The 22629-nt window shown below is 40.2% G+C and overlaps 1 protein-coding gene across 3 annotated transcripts in view; it reads left to right on the top strand.

Annotated features, from left to right (window-relative positions):
- The window catches only part of TBC1D4 (TBC1 domain family member 4), a 158263-nt gene that overhangs the window by 78747 nt on the left and 56887 nt on the right, over positions 1-22629 (top strand). For all 3 annotated transcript variants that reach the window (XM_084622579.1, XM_084622580.1, XM_084622581.1), the window contains exons 2-4: positions 13567-14160; positions 15804-15893; positions 19444-19548. In XM_084622579.1, the coding sequence (XP_084478705.1) occupies positions 13567-14160; positions 15804-15893; positions 19444-19548 (789 nt within the window). The remainder of the gene's footprint in view (positions 1-13566; positions 14161-15803; positions 15894-19443; positions 19549-22629) is intronic.

Below are 22629 nucleotides of genomic sequence, written 5' to 3'. Positions count from 1 at the left end.
TGTTTCACCATCCAAAGTGACACTATATAGGTTATGTGATACAGGAGGGCCAGGGAGCAGTGGGAGAGTGCTAGTGGGGAAATATATAAGCTCAAGGCAAATTAAGGCATGGTTCCCTGTAGACTAGGGAAGGTGGCTGCAGGTTAATTGAAGCACCTGCAGTCAATTAAAGCCCTGTTAGGAACCTAATAAAACCCCCTAAGTCAGGCACACAGAGGTGGAGGAGGAGGAAGGACTGGAGCTTGGAGGTGCATTGAGAGATTTGGAAGACCTGAGAATTAGAGTAAGGGAGACGCTGCCCAGCAGGACAGGGAGACTCCCTTCCCCCCAGTATCTAAGGACCGAGGGTAACCCCACCTAAGGGGGATGAGGGTAAGAAACCCACAGGGGTTGAGAGGGGCTGGGACTTGGAGCAAGGAGCAAACCCAGACCCCTCCCCCGCTTCCCTACTCTACCACCTTCCCGGGCTAGTAGTGGAGGCCTCAGCACCCAAGAGCAGGGGCAAAGGATGGCATCTTAGCTCCCCGCCAAGAAAAGCGCAGGACCCACCAGACTAAATTGGCCATCTTGCCACAGTAAACTGAATAATAATAATAATAATAATTAATAATAGGAAGAAAACAATATAATTTCTTGATTGTGGCTTATACTGGAAAAACCCACACACCCAAAGATATTTTTAACATCTTAAGGTACTTGAAGTAACTGCCTGGGTAGTGTGAAAACCATTACATCAGTTGTTGTCATTCTGAAAAACTTACCAACTGCCACCCGCCAAGAGTGTTCCTTTGGGTCAATGCTTCAAAATAAAGACCACACTGAAATGTCATGAAGCACAGCATGCTTCAAAATAAAGACCACACTGAAATGTCATGCAATTGCTGCTGTTTAATCTAGCATAACGAGTGCAACATACTATTTTTCGTTTTGGAAAATGGATTTTTAGATCCCATGTCTAGACAGGAACCTGGGACTTGCCATATTACACCAGTGGCATATGGGTTCACCAAGCTCTCAGGACTCTGCCTTTGCAGCCATCTGATCCCTGGCAGAACTAGGGAGCATGACTAAATCCAGAAGCTTGAAGAAGTTTTGGATCTTTCACGACAGTGTGGAGAACTAACCACAAGGAGACCAGATTGCCTGAAATAGTGAGTGCTGACGTATAGACTGTTAAAGTATTGTGCAACTGTGAACTCAGTATTAACTATTGTGCACTAAATGTTTGAATATTCACCTAGACTAGTATTTACTACAGAATGCTGACTACAAATGCTTCTTCCTTCAGTGCAACTTTTCGTCATTGGACTGCACAAGCAGTTGTCTCTTAAAATGGAGCACTACAATATTCTGACTTTCCAGGAACTTGCCTCTTATCCCTCTTCTTTCTTCACCCCCCTTCCTTCACCTATCCATCAGTAGCCTCGGTCCATCCACAAACTCTTCATACTTGGTGCAAGAGTCTTCTCCTATAGGTCTCTTTCTCTGTGGAATGAACTTAGTGTCTTTGTCTCATCAAGTCCTTTCATTTCAAAACTCCTTTATAAGTGTAGTGCCTCTCCTTTGCATATAATACTTCATTTTTTTTCTTCCTGCTGATCAGTTCTCTAACTGTTTTAGTGTAAAGTTATTTTGCAATTTCAATGATGGAAGCAAAATGAAATAAAATTATATGATATCATGGCCAAGTTTTTCATCACTAAAAACCATTTAAAAACCAATATTTCTCCATTTTAAAATCTTTGCTTGAAGTAATTTTGAACTTTCAAACTCACTTTAAATGTATTAGCTAAAATTTTGTTCACAATTAACTTAAGAGCAATTCAGAAAGTCTTTATATGGTAGCCTTAGGAATGATAATCAGTGATTGAAGGCTGTAACTAGATTATCACATTTTTGAATGAGGTCACTTAGCTTTTTGGTGTTCCATCACAGATTGAATAACAGCACATTATCATTAATTTGATTTTTCCTTTGCCTCTGACAGATACTCAACAATCATTGAAGGTTTTGTTGAAGAAAGTCCATTCCAGTGAGAAATAACTGCCACACTCTATTTTTTTTCATGTTCTAACACTTCAGGCTATTTTGCAAGAATCTCCTAAAATTGTGGAAGTGTGTGTGTGTGTGTGTGTGTGTATATATATATATGTTAGTGGAACCCATGTGGCTCAAAATGCCATATTCAAGATCACGTTTATAGCTGTCTTGTTCTTTGTTTACAGTACAAGGCTTATGCTGACATTGAATTATTTCATTTGCTGTCAGTTTGTGGTTTCAGAAGAAATTATACTACCATGTTCTTGTCATCTACGATGTTTGTAATATTTCGACCATTAACTTTGTAGCTGAATAAATCTTTAACATTACAGGATCATCCCAACTTCTGACTAGTGAGGGCTTGTGTCATAGTTGTACATAGGGAGATTTTTTTTAAATACTGGCAGACATTACCATACTTTACCTGACAGAGAGAACTTGTTTTCAAGGTCATTAGGCAATGCAGCTAATAATGTAAAGTTGAAAATGTGAATCTTTTTTAGTAAGAAGTGTGCATCTGCTTCTTAGCATTCTTTCTCTATATTCTGATTCCCTCCTGGTAGATAACTTCTTTGCCTAATAGCAATGCAGGTCCTGTCATGATACCACGTACTGATGAATTTTGAAGGATATCACTCACTTCCTACAAGTGCAGGTAAAGTAATCAAAGGAAATTTGTTCTTTGGATTGAGGATCCAAATTCTTTACTAATCACTGATGAATTACTAGCCTGATGTGGAGGCTCACAGTTAATGATTCCACTGGAAAAGTTTCTGACTTTTCTAGGAAGTGAAAACTGTCCTCTGTCTACTTAAACCTTTGTATTGGTGCCATCTTTATAGTAACTGAGCATCTCCAAGGTCAATATATTGACCTAGTGAGATCCCTGGGGGACTATGAGGTGTCTGAGGCTCTTGCTGTGGTACATTTTTCTTCACATTAATCCTTTGACAGAAGGGGAATAATGAGTAAGATGCAAAGGCCCCAAATCATTGCTGGCATCCACTGAAGTCAGAATTGTACCCACGTACATAAGGGGTGAATTTGTCTCGGACCTATTTACTTGGAACGCTAATGAAATTCTAGTTGTAAGAGTGGGGGGAGAGAGAGGGGTAAAATAAGATCCATGCCTACCTTGAATAGGGGAAATATTTTGATAGTTCTTGAAAATAATTGTATCTTGAATCCTCACCTACCAGTTTTTCATGTAAGAAGATGAATTTTAATCAGAACCTTGATACCTTGATATAATGGATTCATTATAAAATATATACAACTTTTGGTCTGTCTGGCATGCCCCTATTAGCTTACTCTACAACTTCAATAAAGTTTGGCTGTACAGTACCATTATTATGCAATGAACAGTGGACAGAGTGGGATCTATTATTCCCTTGCAAAATTTATGACGTGGAATGCAGCAAATGCATTAGCCATTCAGGAGATCAATTTAAAAAAAAAAAAGTTAAGGCTTTAAAGAAGCACACACATGCTAGCAGTGATAGAGGGCTGAAAGTTACATGACATACTTGCATCTTTGGTCAAAAGGACAATAATAAATGCTCTGTTTTCACTAGCAATGTGTATATTTAATATCTAGTGTAAGGTACGAAAGCACAAAATTTCAAAGACTGAAGGAGAAATGGAGGACACATAAGACTGAGGAGATACAGTATGGAACTTCAAGTCAAACGAGCTACTCTTAAACCCTTAGAAAAGGAGAGGTTTCAGGGTTTATCTGTTTTGGAAATCAAATCCTGAAATTATTTCCACATGCTCAAAATAAATGGTTTGATGTTTTAGATGTTTACTTATTTAAATAATGCTATCGTGCTCATAGGACACTTGTATCTAAAGTACTATAGGCATTTTCTGTTCCAGTGGGACACATGCTTTTTCTGTTGATTTATATAATGCGTTTAAAGAAGACTGGTATAAAAACATAGGTTTTGTTTGAAGGAAGGAGAGTAATATAACTTGAATTTCAAACACTGGCTACCAATTTCAAAATACTTAGTGGAAGAATTGAGAGAATTCCCCAGTAAGAAAATATTTCTGTATATATTCCTTGTAAAGAGTTGAAAACTATTAACAATTTATCTAGGTATGTTGTGTTTGCCACAGTATTTCCTTAAATAGTTTAAAAGAGAAAACCCAATGTCTACTCCAACCAGCCAAGTAGTCACCTGTTCCATGTATTCTTTTCCTCCCTAATAATCCCTTTTGCCTGTTGACTTCTTTCTCTTACAGTCTGTGTTCTTTATGGTATCTATTTCGATTAAAAGCTCTGAGGAAGGAACATGTCTTACTTTGTCCACTCAAAATAAGCTAGCTGCTTAACGTGTGTTTCCACAGGCAAATCATGTAACACTGTTGTCTGATTTTATATATTACACAGCAATTACAGTCTGACTATGCTCAGTTTCATTAAATCAAAATGCATCAGTCATTTCTAAAATGAGATAAAATAAGTATTTCATGACAATTTTAAAATTTCTAGCTTCCCTGTTTAAAATGTTTCTCCCCCCTTTGCACTGTGGAAGCACTCTGCTCTGCTTTTGGAAATAGACTGTATTATCTTCACATGTAGAACCTTACTATGTGTGAGGGTGCATTGGTAGTATAATGAAGACCTACATCTCTGTGTAACCGTTCTTGCCCACAGCTGAGAAGCAGTTTTGTCAAGACCTGAATGGAAGCGTATCCACTTGAAGCCAGGCGGAAAGCTAGGGTTGCCAGGCATCCAGTTTTCAACTGGAATGCCCAGTCGAAAAGGGACCCTGGCAGCTCTGGTTGGCTCTGCTGACTGGGCTGTTGAAAGGCCAGTTGGCGGCCAGCAGGAACCCGAGGCTAAGGCAGGATCCCTGCTTGCCCTAGCTCCATACAGCAACCGGAAGCAGCCACCAATTCCCTGCGGCCCCTCGGCACTGTGGCAGCCAGGGAAGCTCTGCACGCTGCCCTCGCCCTGAGTACTGGCTCCACAGCTCCCATTGACCGGGAACTGCAACCAATGGGAGCTGCAGGAGGTGGTGCCTGCATGTGCGAAGGCAGTGCACACCATGCAGAGCTGCCTGGCTGCCCATGCGCCTAGGGGCCGCTGGGGCCTGGCAGCCATTTCCTTGGAGCTGCAGTCAGTGCCAGCCCAGTCTGGAGCCCCCTTTTGCAAACCAAAACCCACATTCCAGAGAGTCTTCTCCCCAGCCCTAGTCCCTGGGCTTTTTTCTCTGCATTTGGATTTTCATGCTGCACCTTGGTGTTTCTTTCTTTAACAAGTCCTGTGTTTTTTAGGTTTTCTGTCTCAGCCCAAACCGACAGTAGAACAAAATAGAAGTTGATGGCAAACATTTCTTGATATTTGTTCTGATCTGTATTTGTTTCTGTTAATTTGTACTACAGATACTGGGCCAAATTCCAGTATGATATAAAAGGAGACTTGCATATTGATTAATCTGTAAGATTGTAGAAAAAACAAGAGGAAGGCTTAACACCTAACACAGGCATCCATCACCACTCTCCTGTTGGTTGGTTCTCCTCAAACAACTTCACCTTTCTACCCCTCAACATAAATTACATCGAATTACTGATGTATAATTAAATCATTTTAACCAATTCTGTATTTAGGCCTTTGTCTGGCTATTAGCAAAGAATGCAGCACAATTAGTAATGAGCAGCAATACTCTGAGTACTGCCAGGAGCGTGTTTGGGGGTTTTGTATAGCAGGTTTCTGTAGTTTCAGACTTTCAAAAGACTTGAATGCTCGCTATGTGGAATTGTATTTTGAAGAGTTATAGCTGCACCACAGGCAGCAAGCAGAAAATACACTGAGTAAATTCAGCCAGGTTGCCAATAGGGTTATTAGATGAGTTGGGTGAAGGTTTTTTAGTGACTAGTACATTTGCTGGAAAATGCATTTTGGGGGACCAGGGTTGTGAGGCACTTTGCTACCACCTGCTCTTAGCATGAGGAAGCCTTTCCGTTCTGGCCAGGGGTCACCTCCTGGACTTCACAGGCAATGCAAGCACTCCCCTCTCAGCCTGTGTAAGCTCTGCTGTCCCTCTGCAAGTTAGTGATAGGCACACTCCAGCCCTCGAATCTTCCAAGCATCCCCCTGGAGTGTCCAGCCCCTTGTCCACTGGACCCTCACAGAATTCACAGATCCACTACTCCCAACAGAACAGTACCCCCAAGTTACTGGCTTCACCCCAGGATTACTGCTCTGCTTAACTCGCAGCGCTTAGATTTGTTAATAGTGAAAACAGGTAGTTCTTTAATGAACAAAGAATAGAGATTTGAGAAGTACTTTCTAGAGCCTAGATTTAACTAACGAGACATTTTACTGTGTAATGAAGTTTTAGCTCATCCAAAGTCTTTCTCCGAAAATTAAATAGCCAGGCTGGCTGTGACCCTCTGTTCATAAGACAAGCATGTTGGCAGCTTGTCCCTTAGGTGAAGGATATCATGTGACTCCTTGCATTGTCCTGATACACCAGACAAATTTTTTGATCTTTGTCATAAACAGGACACCCTCCCTGCTGTGTGTTCTTCCTTCAGATTTTGTGATCTCTTGTCAGCTTTGCAATCTTGATCAGCTGGTGGCTCCCTATGCAAGTAGACTTACATTGTAAGTCTCACAATACACAATAACCTGCCAGGGTGATAAGTATCTACTACCGCTTGCCTGACCAGAACCTGTTTATCACCTCCTGGTGACCTATCTTAACTTACAGACTTTAAGAATGTTGTTTGCAATGTTGTAGTCGTGTTGGTCCCAAGTTTCCAAGTCTCACAGAGAAGAGCTCTGTGAAGCTTAAAAGCTTGTCTCTTACACCCCTAGAAATTGGTGTACTAAAATATATTGCTATATCCACCTTGTCTCTTATACTTTAAGAACACAGTATAGATACATATGTTTTTAAAAATAATATCCTTACATACATTTTCCAGTTATGATGACCAGTGGGGTGCGGGCTCCCAATAAAGACCTTACATGCCACCCTTTGGTAACTATTAAGTAGATATCAGTTGCAGGGGATTCCTGTAAACGCCGATGCACCATTTATGCCCTCTGCCACTTGTGACCCAGTGACCCCTGGATGCTAGGGGGCACTGAAATTATTTGCAAATTTGGGTTGTATTTGGCAAATAATTTTGGCTGGAAATAAAACAAATTTTGGAAATGTCAAAATGGATTCAAAAATATTATTTTAAACAAAATGTTGAATAGAAATGACATTTTTGAAAAGTAAGATTGAATCAACCCAAACAAACTTTTTTTTTTTTTGCTTTGGTGAGAAATTGGGGAAAAAAAATTAGTTTTCGGTTCTAAATGAACCAAACTTTCTTCAGATTTTTTTTTTTTTTGGTTAGCCATGAAATTGAAAAACAATTTGCTCAATTCTACTTATTAGCATGCAGATTCAAATTTGAAATGACAATGTAGCTTGTAAGTCATAAGGTGGCCTTTTCCTTATTACTACATAATTTATATAAGATTCCTTTAGATAGAATTTAGTAAATCAGACTTATCTTCTGTTGCACCAGTGTAACTGAGTAAACTTTAGCCTGGGGTGTGCAAACTATGGCTTGCAGGCCACATCCAGCACATCAGACTTTTAAATCTGGCCCTCAAGGTCTCACTGGAGAGCGGGGTTCGGGGCTTGCTTGCCCTGGTCCACATGTGCCGTGACTCCTTGCAGCTCCTGGGAAGCAGTCAGCGTGTCCCCCCCTCCAGCTTCTATGCGTAGGGGCAGCCAGGGGCTCCACATGCTGCCCCCACCCCAAGCCCCACCCTGCAGCTCCCATTGGCCAGGAACCACAGCCAATGGGAGCTGTGGAAGCTGTGCCTGGGGACAGGGCAGTGCGCAGAGCTGCCTGGCCACACCTCCGCTTAGGAGCCGGAGAGAGAACATGCCGCTGCTTCTGGGAGCTGCTTGAGGTAAGCGCTGCAAGGAGCCTGCACCCCTGAGCCACCCCGCTGCACCCCAGCCCAAGCCCTGGTCCCCATCCTGCCTTCAGAACCCCTTGATCCCAGCCCAAACCCCTCATCCATGGCCCCACACCAGAGCCTGCATCCCCAGCTGGAGTCCTCACCTCCCACCACCCTCACTCCAATCCTCAGCCCTAGCCCTGAGCTCCTCATTTCTGGCCACACCCCAGAGCCCGCACCCCCAGCCAGAGGCCTCACCCTCTCCCGCACCCCTATCCCCTTGGCCCGCCATACAATTTCCATACCCAGATGTGGCCCTGAGGCCAAAAAGTTTGCCCACACCTACTTTAGCCCTATGTTATAAAATGTCTTCACTTGCTTCTGTGCAGCTAACTATGAATATGAACATAAAAGAATTTCACATCTTCACCAGTTATTCTTTTGAAAGTTTTCTAGCTTCAGCAGACCATATGGATTCATTCCTTGTTTCATTATACTGGTCCTCTCTTGTTTTTTAATTATTTTGTGAATTTTCAATCTGTCAGAGGCTGAAAGCCTTATAAAGAAACTCTTATAAGTATTATGTAAATATGATCTCTGACAAGGTTCCCTAAAAATATGATTTTGATGCTATTATTTCCCAAATCAGTAGATGTCAGAAATCTCTCTGTTCCTGTTAACTGTAATCAGAACATGTACTGTTTGTTTATTTTTTAAGATAAAATGTGGCTGTTCAAATCCTATGTAGCCTGTGTGGTTCCAGTGGCAAATCAGGGAGCACTTGGCTTTTGAAGCACCAACTGTTACTGTCTAGAGGCCTCGTGGCGGGCTGGAGTATGATATAATGAACTGAGTTTGAGGAAACGTAGTGAAATTATTCCCAGCTTCTGTAGTGGGAGAAGCTTTCTGTGCTTTTATTTATAGCAGAAATCTATTCTTAAGTACCCCCTATTCGTTAGAAACATTGTCATTTATTTCAGTGTACCCTGAGAATGCCTTGGCTATTCAACTGGAATCCAAACCCAAAGGTACCACTCTTCAAATGTTGATGTATGGTGTTCTTTCTGCTTCCTATGTATTTTGAAAATATGTCTGTGACTAGGTGGGATGGGATAACCCACCTTGTCTCTCTAATATTGTGCAACTGACAAGGCTACAACAACACTGCATACAAAATATATCTGACATACTAGTAAAGTTGAAGGTCTGTGTGTATGTGTGATTCAATTTAGAGCTGAGTGACCTCTACTCACAACAGAAGGTGTTCAATACATTAAACCTGACTGAGTAATACTAGGTTGTAAGTCTCTCTTACACATCGTAAGAATAGTGGACTTCTGTTATTTTTAAATAAACTGGGACAATTTGCCTTCGTGATGCTTAAATTCCCTTTAGAAGCTTTATGAAGTTAGAAATCAACTTAATAAGGCATTACAGTTTCCCTATATTTCACAGTGAAATCTAAAAACCCATTTAGCTGTTTTTTATGCCAATATGTAGCAAGTATGCATTTGTGCTTTTTGAATCTTTGTGAATAACCTGCTTGTAGTTAGTTTTTTTTTTTTGGTGGAAACTGGAAACTTTTTCTGATTTTGTACCATATATTGTTTTGGGGTCCATTCTTCCACTCAGTGAATGTAGTTGTGAATACTGAAGGGAGAACAGTCTACTAGGACTCTAAACTCTTCTGTCACTTCTATTCTTGAAGAAAAGATCCAATGTTGCCATGGAGTTACTTGTCCCATTCTAGAGCTGTAACAATGGTTTTCCTTTGTGCTGTTTTCTTTGCTGCAGCATGCATCCTTTATCAAAACTGGTAGTCTCTAAAGTCTAAACTTTTATCAGCTCTGCCACTTTAAAAACAACAAGCAGAACTGTTATATACTTGATATTAATGCTAGACACCTACACTAAAACTTTCAAAAACACTACTTGAACTTGTTTGCAAGTCCTGTCAGTAAGTTTTAATATGTATTTTTCCCCACTGTATTTGTCTTTTTAAAATGATCGTATGCTTTCATCTAATACCCTAATGGGTAGTTAAACTGGGATAAGTAAGGATTCCAGCGTGAAAGTGTATCTGTAAAGCACACAGAGATTCCTAACTTTTACTTTATTTAAGTATCTATCCAAAGTTCTGAGAACTTCTACATTTAAAATTACACGATACAAAATAAAGTGTGTGTGTGTGTGTGTACACCTTTTGTAATACTTTCTGCACAAAAAAGATATTTACCCTCCATTCCAAAAGGCTTGTAATAGCCCCATATCTAACCTCTCTCTCTCTCAACCTGCTTCCACTCTCACACCCACAAACAAAGATATATATTTGGAGCATGTCCAAAATGTTTAATAAATCTGACCTCTGGCTAAGGTGGAGCGCTGGTGTCAGATGCTCCCATTGAGGAGCATTGCAACCACGTTCTATGCTAGCTTTAGTTTCTACAGTAAATGGTTTTAAGGTGCAGCCTGCAGATAGTGCATTGCAGTAGCCTACAAGATCCATATCCCATAGGAAGATCGTATTTGCCTTGCCAGGTGCAGGAGGGGTGAGAGAGTGCTTTTTCACAACAGCTGCTACCTGTGAATCCAGCAGCAGCCTTGGCTCTAATATGAGCTCTAAATTGTAAGGGAAGCCTGCATTACAAGAGGCAGTCACATGTCCTCACAACAGTCCCCCGATTTAATCTTTTGTAATTTTCTTCTGGTTGGCTTTCAGAGCTGCCTCCTCTGGGCTGAGCTGCAGCTAGTTTGCCTACTTTCAAGCTGCTGTCTCATGCGGACCTTGGGAGATGCAGAGCGGAGTATCATCAGCACACTGAAAATATCACAGCTCCTCTCTCCTTACTCGATCACTAGCAACTACATCCAGTTCGATGAAGTGGATTAATTAATAAAATATTTACAGCCTATTAAAATCCTTACGTAAATCACCAGGTTTAAAAGTCCACCTCCCTTTTAGTTTAAAGGTATATTGCCTATTAAATTCTGGTATATGCTGACCAGATTCAGCATGACCCCAATACAGTGGAACATGGCTATTTAAATTTCACTGTACTCTTTTTGAAGCCTGCACTTGTGGTAATGTGCAGTACAGTATCTTTAACTTGATTTCTAAACCAGCATTTTCCAAAAGTATCAGAGGCCTTTGTTCTCATTGAGGACTACATCTCTGTTATCTTCCACCCATCTTGATCTGTGTCTCTTCCCCCTCCCACCCTCCCATGTACCAAGGAATACCGCATCCTACCCCAGTCCTTCATGACTGAGTTTCTGTGCCCACTGTTTTGACACAGCTTCCAGAGATGTATCTTCTGTTCTTAGTTAGACTTCTGACTCCTGAGTCTTGTTTTCCAGACTTTGAAGAATGTCTCTCAGCACTTATCCCCAAAGACCCTTTCAATAATTCCAGAGGATAATGATCTTGCATCCAGCTTTATGCAAGTTAGAAAAGTAAATGAATGAAGCAGAATACAGCATGCCTATTCTGTGTTCTCTAAGAGCTTCCAGGGCTTCACTCAAAAGAATACTCTTAGACTGACTAAGCAAGACTAAAGGCTTTAAACAGAATTTTTATGTGCCTGTTCCTGCACTCATGCTGACAGGGGTGAGCATTTTGGGGGCAGTCTGGCACATCTGTCATTGAAGTGCTTACTCCTTATTCCCTTTGGCTGATGCCAAGTAATAAAGGGACAGTATTTTGATATAGAAAGTGTTCAAAGTCCATATTACCAGTTTAGACATGAGGTCATTTTGTATTAACACACAGACAATGATCTTTCTCCATTACAACACACCTGAGTAAACTTATTTTTTTCAGTCTCCATTTCTATGCAATTTACCATTGTACCCAATATTCCATGAGGCTCACAGTTTCTTGACAAATAGCTTTTCAATTTACCTCCAGTTAACATGCAGTGTTTCAGAGGACTTTCAGTTTCATGAGAGACCTTCTCTGATGGGTATCTTTGTTAGAATAAGGCCTATTGTATGTTGATGACCAAGTTCAGCACTATAAATTGATCCTGGAACCAGTGCTGGGACATACTTCTAGCCCTGAAAGTTTTGTACTGGTCTATCTACTGTTTTCATTGGTGGACCGGAAAGCACTGCTGACAAGTAATTTAGTAATGTTGTCAGTATAGTACTTTTCAGTAACTTTAAATAAATGCTATTTGGAGTGTGAGGAAACATTCCCCTCAAGGAAATCTGAAAGGTCAGTTGAGACCGATTCATAAGTAGTTTTTTCCTGTGGACTCAAGAGGAGCTACAACAGCCCTATGAAATTAAGCATGGAAAATATTCCATTTCCTTCATAGTTTAGCCACTTCATTTCATTTGTCCACTGTAGGTCATCTTGCACTTGGAAACATTTAAATTTGAAAGTACTTTTGAGAGGATTTATCAATACTAAATACATAACTTTAACTAATTAGATGAGAAGTGCGATCCTTTAAATTTTCATTCTGATTACTACCTTGCCTAATTGTCATCACCCTTCCCCCCCCCCACACACACACACCCAGCCGCAGTTCCAAATTTTAACAGCTGGTACCTCATGAAATGACAAGAGTTAGATTAATGCTTCGAGATCTGAAAGCTTAGATCAGGGTGTCAGAAGGCTTTTACAGTAAACCATAATGTAGAGAAACAATTTCAAAGGTGATGAGATGCTGCTTTTAGTATAGTGTTAAATGCTGTAACAGATGGGTCATTCTGAATAGAAATAGGAAGCAAGTTCCACAATTAAGCATCTCTGTAAGAATACCTTTGCCATACTTTGGTCAGACTGCCTTTGAGGCCAAAACATAACTGGGAGCACTCAAAGAAATCAACATACTGAAGGGGGGGAAAAAAATCACTCTAGTCAGTAAAGCTACCAGGTTTTAGTAACTGATGGAAAAATCAGGATTTTCAGATATGAACTTGCAACTTCAGTGAAGTTAATTATGTTGTGGCCAATAATGTAAGTTGTGAATGTAGCCCACTATTGCTATGCACTGATAGGATTAACAGGGTAGTATTTTGAGAGACTACAAAATTCACGTGTATGATTAATATCCCTGAAATGCACGCATCTTGCTCTGTTGCCTTGTGTACGTGAAGCTTTGCATTGTACACCTTGCTCCCAAGGAAATCAAAACCATGATTTCCTCTGCAGCTGTACAAAACACCAGAATTAGACGTTGGAGCTGGTATGCCTGATTTACTGTATTAAAGGGTGTGTTAGTAGCTTAATTGTAAGGCTCTAGAAAAATACTTGACATTGTTTCCCCGTCTGAAAGGGTGCATACAGGATTCAGGAATGACTAGTTATGTATTTCAAGGCATGAAGCTGGTAGCACATACTGCAGTAGCTAAACTGTTACTTGCGTGAATATTTATGTTGCCTAAGACTGAAATCTTATTGGGAACATCCTTGGGGCTGTACTAACAAAGCCTTTTCTGCCAAATCAGTTGAGGATCATGATGGCTTTTCTCTGACATTCTATTACTCAGTCAAATTCTAATCCATTTTTTTTAAAGGCGTTGCGTGTTGGACATTTGTGGCTTTGGTCTTTAATTTCTGGTTTCCTTAATGAAGATTTTTAATTGTCACCCAGGTTCCTGATGTGATCAGCAGCATAAGGCAAGTGTCCAAAGCAGCCCTGAAAGAGGATGCCAAGCCTGGTAAGGATAGTGAAGATGCCTTCTACAATTCCCAAAAATTTGAGGTTTTGTACTGTGGAAAGGTGACTGTGGCCCATAAGAAAGCCCCCTCCACTCTAATTGATGAGTGCATTGAGAAATTCAGCCTACATGAGCGCCAGCGCCTGAAACTGTTGAGTGAGCAGCGGAGCACAGATTCCAGCTCAGATTTAACCTTGTATGAAGGAGACGTGCCAGCTTCTCCGTCAGATAGTCCATTTGAGGAGCTAGATGGCACGAGCACCACCACCGGGCACACGGGGATCTTTACAATTGGAGGCCAGACCAACCTGGCTGGCACCCGTGTCTCTTTCCCCGAGCGAATTTTGGAGGATTCTGGCTTTGATGAGCAGCAGGAATTCCGCTCCCGGTGCAACAGCGTCACTGCAGTTATGCAAAGGAAGGTTCATGATACCAGCCTGAAAACACAGCCACGCAGGAGACATGCAAGTGCACCCAGTCATGTTCAACCCTCAGACTCTGAGAAGAACAGAACAATGCTGTTTCAGGTAGGTGCCATAGCAGTACTCACAATTTCATGCATACAATAGAATTAGGAGAGCTTGACTTAGACAATTATTGTCACTGCTGCATATTGAAACTTCTTATGCAAACAATTTCTGTTAAGCCAAAAATCGTTTGCTTTTCTACTTTGTATTACAATACATGAAACCATACTGGGGAGACTCTCTAAATAATATTGAATAATTTGTATCCCAGTTAGTTTGGGGGAAGCTAAAGTTTAAAACATATGAGTTTCGTAAACTTGAAGGGAATATAATTGCTTATCTGTTAATTTGACAATATTAACATCAAATTTAAGTGTATTTTGTCTTAGAATCTGATGCTAGTATTCAGACTTCTTTCAAGTGCTTTTGTGGATTGATTTCTCTATCCATAACATTTTTGAACAGAGCGAACAAAAGCTCCCTTTTGTGTTACTAAAATGAACAAGTAGTTAAAGCTGTGAAAAATAATGTGCAGTTTGACTCCTTCTCTTTTTATGTTAAATTTCAGTGATGCTAAGAAGTTCCTCATTTCCAGAATAGGAATAGTCTGTTGAAAAATTATACTTCTAAGATCTGCTCAGTGGCTTCATCCCCAAATCCTTTAGTCTTTCTTCTCTCCCCTGAAGTACGTTTAAAGATTTCAGAGCATATGCGCTAAGGAAACAAGAGAAAATTGTTAGAACAGGTGACCCATAAAAGCCAAAGATCTTTTTGCTTTTTAAACTGATAGGCTGCTAAATGCTTAGGAATTTTCTCCCTCTCCCCCCCCCCCCCGTCCTTCCCCCATTTTAGAGAACAGACTTGCATTTTCATCCTCTTGAGAAACACTAACGGATGTGAGGAAATATATTGCCATTTAGAAACCCACAGCCCATCACTGGTGGTGAAAGGGCCTTAGCTGAAAAACCCCTCAAGCTCCATAGACTATATTCGTGTGCCCTTGGAGAGCAGTTCATGAGAAAGCAGAAGGGAAATTCACTGCAGCAAATAATCTGTTCTCGTTGGCAATTAAAAAGAGGCTAAATACATCACCTTTATTTTAAAATAAACAGCAGCAAAGAACTGAAGACCCAAACTGTTTTGTATTTGCATTTTAAAAACTCATCTGGATGGTGGTTTTTGGTGTAATAAGGCTTGTAACTTACCTTGATTGTTTCAGATCAGTCTAACAGAGCTTTAATTAGGGCCCGTCAAAAACTGACTTTTAATGGAATAAAACTTAAACCGTGTCTGATTCCTGCAACTTTGTTTGTTTGGTTTTTTTTTTGTTTTTGTTTTACCCCCAAACTGAATACTTTGCCATTTTTGCTGAAATTTTCTGCAATTCCCCTCCCTCATTTTCCTTTTTCCTAAAATGCTACATTCTGCCATCTTCATTCACTCGGTAAGTAGGGTGACCAGATGTCCCGATTTTATAGGGACAGTTGCGATTTTGGGGTCTTTTTTTTATATAGGCTCCTATTCCCCCCAGCTCCCATCCTGATTTTTCACACTTGCTGTCTGGTCACCCTATGAGTAAACTACTATTCAACGTGAGTAGCAAATGCAAAGATGGCAGAATCTGCCTAGTCATTGAACTTCATTTGGTGTATTATTCATTTGTGCCTTATAAAACAGTCTGATTTAAATTTTTGTTTTCAAAGGTTGGACGATTTGAAATTAACCTTATCAGCCCAGACACCAAATCTGTTGTGCTTGAAAAGAATTTTAAAGATATCTCCTCATGTTCTCAGGTATGCATTTATTGAGTAGCTTCCAGTACATCTGGGAAGGGACTTTTTTGATTTGGAGACGCTCTGATGACTTTTTTATTCAGTGGGCAGCAGAAATAGTCAATCAAAGCTTTTGTTGATTATAGAAGATTAAATGAAAACACAGTACAGAATATCTTTAAACATAGTGGTTGTACATCATATGTCTTTTTTTTTTTTAAAAAACAATTATAACTTTGTTTTAGTTAACACCTGTATAACTAGATTTTGGCTTTCTCTATAGAACCCTAATAAAAACATGGTAAGACAGCTATTCTGTGCCCCTTCTTCCCCACCTGAGTACTTTGGAAATGTTAAATATTATCTATAGAGTGATGTTTGAGGTAATCATATTTTGAATGAGAAGAACACATGCTACAGTTTAGAAGTGATAAACCGCAGTATAGTTTTGGTGTCGGCACTGGAGGAAGATGGATTTTAAATTTGATCAATCATCCGGTTGCTACTATTGTAGACTACAGGGGTAGACCCTCCTTCTTGTGATGGATCAGGCAACAGTAATTCAAAGTGTAGAAATTCTGGGCCTCCAAATGCCACTTACTGGTTTGTGTTAACTTCCACAAAGTGCTAAGAATGGCACAGATACAAAGGAAAGCACAGTCCCTGCCTCAGAGCTCACAGTCTGAAGATGTACACAGAACTAGTGAATTTCTGTGAATTGTAGCATTCTGTAACTGTGAATTCTGTGAATTGATGAATAGGTCATCATTCACCTGCAGCTAGATGTGAATTTTGTTAACTTAAGGAAAGAGACCACTCTGTTCAATTTAGGCAGTCGCCTGAAATCTCCAGTTTGGAGGTGCTCTATGGTGGTGACACTGTATTTCAGTGAAGGCTTTCACAAGGAGCACAGCTGTTCTGCTACCTTGCGATAGGATACAGAGTGTGCCTCTCCCCAGTGTGGGACTAGCTCTGCCGCTGAGGTGGGGACAGAGCCATGGCTTCTACCTCATTTGGAGAATTTAGTAGTAGCAGCAATTCTAAAGTTGGGAATTCCATGTGGTCAGTACAAGAGCTATTTAAGGTCTCCAAATGCATTTTCTGATGGTTCTTAGACCAGCATCTGATCCAAAGCACTCTTTTCAGATGTTCAGATAACACCAGTCAAATCTTCCCTTGTATCTGTGTTGCATGGCTATATAGCTTGCAAACTAGAACTGGGATTAGCATATACTGTTGCTTCGGATGGAGGGCAAAGGGGACTGCAAGAGGAATAGGGAAATCTGGCCTACGTAGGCAAATGATAAAGATGAAATAATAGTATTTATAGCATACACAGATCAGGCAGGCACACAAGAAGGAGACGTAAGAAAGAAGAGAACCTGTGGATGCCCTGGGTCCAAAAACTTTGTTTACTGGGGGAATGTCATGAGTGGCAGCTGCTAGTTTCCATGAGGGTCCTGGTAGACAGCAGGTGAACCCATGGGCAGCTCAGGAGAACAACACTGGCAGTGAAGTCACTGATATTTAAAGTATGGTAGGAACTGGCCTTGTATCTTAGACAGTCCTCTTTGTTCCTGCTTTCTTCTTAACTGAGACAAGGTGTTTGAGGTTATATCTTTTATTAGACCAACTTATGTTGGTGAGGGAGACAAGTTTTTGAGTTACACAGAACTCTTCTTCAGGTCTGGGAAACTCACTCAAAGCATCACAGCTAAGCACAAGGTCGAACATATAGTTTAGCATAAGTAGTGAGCACATAGTCTGAATGTATGTGCTAACTACTTATGCTAAACTATATGTTCGACCTTGTGCTTAGCTGTGATGCTTTGAGTGAGTTTCCCAGACCTGAAGAAGAGTTCTGTGTAACTCAAAAGCTTGTCTCACCAGCAGAAGTTGGTCCAATAAAAGATTACCTCACCCGCCTTAGCCCTGTCAGACCCAGGATCCCTATTTTTATAGGGACAGTCCCGCTTTTTGGGTCTTTTTTTATATATAGGTTCCTATTACCCCCCCACACACACCCCCTCCCCGATTTTTCACAATTGCTGTCTGGTCACCCTTTCTTAGAGAGATATCTACAACTTCTTCCAAACTGGGCATTTGTAAGCCATAAATCACTTCAGACTAGATTTCATACTGGTGTTTATGTAGTCTTTCACTAGAACTTGAGTGGGTGGGGAAAAATAAAAGCCTTATTGAGAACTAAACTGAATAGGTGCTAACAAAATGTTCTGTGTTTCCACAACATCTGTGGCATATTAGTGAAAGATTTGGTTTAAAAAACACAGAACAAGCCAACCTTGCCCGCCCCACCCCTCAAACCCAACAACTCTGGAGAAATCTTATGGTCAATAGAAATGAAATATTAATTTATTCAAGCCAAGTACTTGGTTACACAGAGCTCATCAGCATTTGTTCACTGTTAAACACCCTGTGTTTATTGTAGATTTATTAGCCAATGTTATAGCTTGGAATATTTACCCTTATGAGCTTAAAACTGATTAAAATGAAAGAGAGGAACAATCTCTCCAGAGTGTATTCAGGGTTATTTTATTTCTGCACTAGTAAATGTGTTGCTTTTCTGTGGCATGAGTATGCTAGGGTGCTTCATTTCAGACTGGAAAATGCATGTCTGTAATTTCTATAATTGACCAAGCCACAAATATAAATGATACAATTTTATATATCTATATGTATAATCTTAAGGGTCACAGGCAGCTGTGTGGGTTTCTTGTTAAGCCTCACTGTCTTTGTGGGTGACGCAGAATAATAAACAATCGTCACATGTCCCATTGGAATGACAAGTTGAGACGCCCTGTTAGAGAACAGTGCTGGAAGTACAGTTAACAGACAAGCTTGCTATACTCTTTTCAGGTACAGTGACGCAAGTGTCATCCCACCTCCCCCATACACCTTCCCCTATGCAAGGAAATGAGAAAATTCAGAAAACAGCAATAGATTTTGCTGTAATTCTTCCTAGAGTTGTGTTTAAAACAGTTTATACTGAGTTTGGGAACTGGTCTGCTAGGGACTCATTTTAAGAAAATATGTGAGTTTAACCAAAATAAAGGTCAGAATGGTGGCTCTTTCATATGTATAAAATCTGTCCCTTCCTATTTAATGAATTGAAGGTCCTAAACTGCCACAGGGGAAATGGTTTGAATTACCTTCCAGTGTTGTAAGGTGAGAAGATAGGGGCTGATTTGAACAAATAAGTCAGAGAAATGTAGCGAAGGTCAAATTTTTTCATGAGGAAAGAAACTGAGCATTATTCATTGCTGTTGCTTCAGGGTTTTGTGTGTGTAAGAAGTCCTATGACTTATGGGCATGTTACACTTTCTTTTTTAATGGCTGCCACCATCTATCAAAGAAAAAAGTTACCATACTTGATATCTGCGACTGCATAGCTTTCTGATTCACTGCAAATTCTCAGTATGGGGAAAGTGGTGGTATCTCAGAGATGACTGTTGGCAAGAACTGAAATACAATTATCACAGTATTTCTGAACTGATTTTAAAATATATTTTAAAATAAATACTTCACTAATGCTTTTAAAAAAAATTTTCAGGGTATACAACATGTTGATCACTTTGGTTTTATTTGTCGGGAATCTATTGAACCTGGGATAAACCAGTATGTTTGCTACGTGTTCCAGTGTGCAAGTGAATCTTTGGTAAGTAATTTACATAAACTGTTAGGCTTGGTCTACGCTACCAACTTATGCCAGTATAACCACGTCAGTCAGGGGTGTGGCAAATCCTAACCCCCGACGTGGGCAGCACTATGTCGGCAGGATGGCTTCTCCTGGCAACATAGCTACCACCTCCTGGGGAGGTGGAGTACCTGCACTGGCAGGAGAAGCTCTCCCGTCGGTGTAGGTAGTGTCATCATTAAGCGCTACAGTGGCAAAGGTGCAGCGATGCCACTGCAGTACTATAAGTGTAGATAAGCTCTCGGTTTTTCACATTTTGGTAGCCTCTTTCATCAGAGAATCTCAAAACACTTAATAATCCCGGAATCTCTGCAGCTATATGAAGGTGATAAGTGTTGTCCTCACTTTGCACATGGGTAAACTGAGGCTCAGGGATTCATCTCTGCACTCTATTGTGAATGCACACCTACATACAGGTACAAGTACACGTGGCAATAGTTAGCATCTGGACATGTCCAGGTGTTAGAATTTGCAGACACAGATGTTTATACAGGCAAAGTTCAGGTGTATGTGTTTGAGTGCACAAGTGGTGGCTAGGTAAAGGCTTAGCTGAATATTTGACCATAAGTAACTTGCACACTTTTTATCTGTTGAGGCATAGAAATGTAGGACTGGAGGGGACCTTGAGAGGTCATCAAGTCCAGTCCCCTGCACTCATGACAGGACTAAGCATTATTTTAGACCATCCCTGACAGGTGTTTGTCTAACCTGCTCTTGAAAACCTCCAGTGATGGAGTTTCCACAGCCTCCTAGGCAATTTTATTCGCATGCTTAACCACCCTGACAGGAAGGTTTTTTCCTAATATCCAACCTAAACCTCCCTTGCTGCAATTTAAGCCCATTGCTTCTTGTCCACTGAGGTTAAGGAGAACAATTTTTCTCTTTCTTGTAATAACCGTTGACATGTACTTTAGTACCTTGGTGAACTGGGGCCAAATTACTAAATTTAGTAACAGAGCCAGAAATAGAACTTGGATGTACTGAGTTCCAGTCCATGGTTTCTACTACTAAGTTATCACACTCCTTGCCTGTGCTATGCACATCCTCCCATTTTCCAAATGTGATTGCTCTCCTTTTTATTCCTAACTACTCTGAGAAATGAAATAGAAACGTCCGGTTTGAAGCAAAAATTTTGATCTATAATTGTTCTGCATAATGGACAGTTGAAATGTGTGACATAAAGGATGTGTCAGTCAATTAGCTATTGTGATTGTAAGACTCAGCATACTCAATTTTTAGATATGACATATATAAAGTAATGTCTTTGCTATATTTTCTGAGGGAGAGAGAGACAAGATGTGTGAGGTAATAACTTTTATTGGACCTTCTTTTGTTAGTGAAACAGACAAGCTTTCAGGCTGCACATAGCTCTTTTCTTAATGTCCGGTGCAAAGAAACCATATCAACTGATCGCTTTCTAACTTATTAGTGTTTCAAAGTGAAAGGTAAAATGCCATGAATTTATAGAAGAGATGCACTATTTCCCCTAATAAAGCAGGGCCTAACTGCTCATAATTAGAACTAGTTTTAAACAAACAAACAAAAAACCTCTAAAATGTTTTTCAAGTTTTTTTTTTACTTTAAACAATTTTCAAAAATCAAAAAAATTGAACCCGTTCTTTAGCTGTCTCAAAAATAAAAAAAACTTGATGAAAATGTTTGTCAAAATATTTTCATTGAAATTCAAATTTTTAATAAATATGTTTAACAGATATAATTTTGACCAGCTCCACTCACCTCAGAGCACTAAACAATGCCTAATTATTTGAGCATTATGGAGGACCACAGCAGTTGTTATGGGGCTAAGCATTCTTAGCAATGCTTCAAACAATGTAGGGCTAGATCCTCAGCTGGTGGAAACCAGGTTTGCCATAGGTGGTGGAACTAGGGATACGAGAGATGCCGTAGCACCTCTGGCTTGAAGTAGTTTCTGAGCATAGCTTTGTTGGAGTCCATGGAACTATGCTGCTTTACACCAGCTGAGGATTTGACCCACTGTCAATATTTGAGGGGAGAGAGAACCTATTGCATGGCCAGCAGAATGTCATTTAAAGGAAAATTATGCCTTCATCTGACCTTTGGTTAATTTGATCCCTGATAATTCACAGGTGACCTAAAAGAAAGGAGGTAGTTTACAAATAAATAAAAACCCTTCTCAACTCCCTCACATATTTTAAGAGTAATAATATTACACTCAAGTAAGTATTTAAATGGGCAGAGTCCATAGAAAAGAGCCCTGCCATTTGTAAAAGCCAACTAGAAGGCTTTGCCATTTGTAGTCATGTCTGCATTCCACGAGCCTCATGAAATCTTACCGTGACAGGACAAGAATAAATTGAATTGTGAGATGTGAGTTTCTGAGTGGGTTTCTGTCAATAACCTTAATCAAATAATTTTCATTTAACAAAATTGAACGTTATGCCATGGCACACAAACAGACTAATTCAAGCTTCCATGCCCATGCAAAGCTTTGTTTGAACAATTATGCTGGAGACCTGACCTACAGAACACTTTTTTTATAATCCTACTTTGAATGTTAGCAGACTGCTTGTAGACTGAAACCTGAACATGCAGTCACATTTCATCCCTCACAAACATGCTCCACAGAAGAGTTGATAGATGGCAGCAAAGGACAGGATCTAAAGTACAATATTTGAAAGCCTTCTAAGAACTGAACAGGAAATTTCAACACAATTTCCTTCTGCCAGGCTGAAACAAGGACGTGGGCTGGTTTGCTTTTAATAGCCATGTGTCCTTAAAATACATAAGGGGAAAGGAGACACTAAGAAGTCTGTCTACAAAGGATGAAAGTGCATTTGAATATCTGTCCCAGCTGAGGAGAAAATTATCACCTCTGACGTCTTTCCCATGCAAAATAGATTTTGGCCCTACTCAGTGCTGCAGTGTGTGGGAACGCTGCATTGCTGTATTTGTGCTGCTGTGAGAGGAAAGAGCAGGGCACAGACTGGAATCTGGAAAACAATACATAAGGATTATTTGTTGGTTACAAAGAAACTTATAGCTTGTCTTTCAAATCCTTTG

The sequence above is a fragment of the Lepidochelys olivacea genome (genome assembly GCF_965140295.1).
Source record: "Lepidochelys olivacea isolate rLepOli2 genome assembly, chromosome: 1".
Lineage (NCBI taxonomy): Eukaryota > Metazoa > Chordata > Testudines > Cheloniidae > Lepidochelys > Lepidochelys olivacea.
The sequence above is the reverse complement of the archived record's forward strand: the minus strand, read 5'-3'. Positions and strand labels throughout refer to the sequence as shown.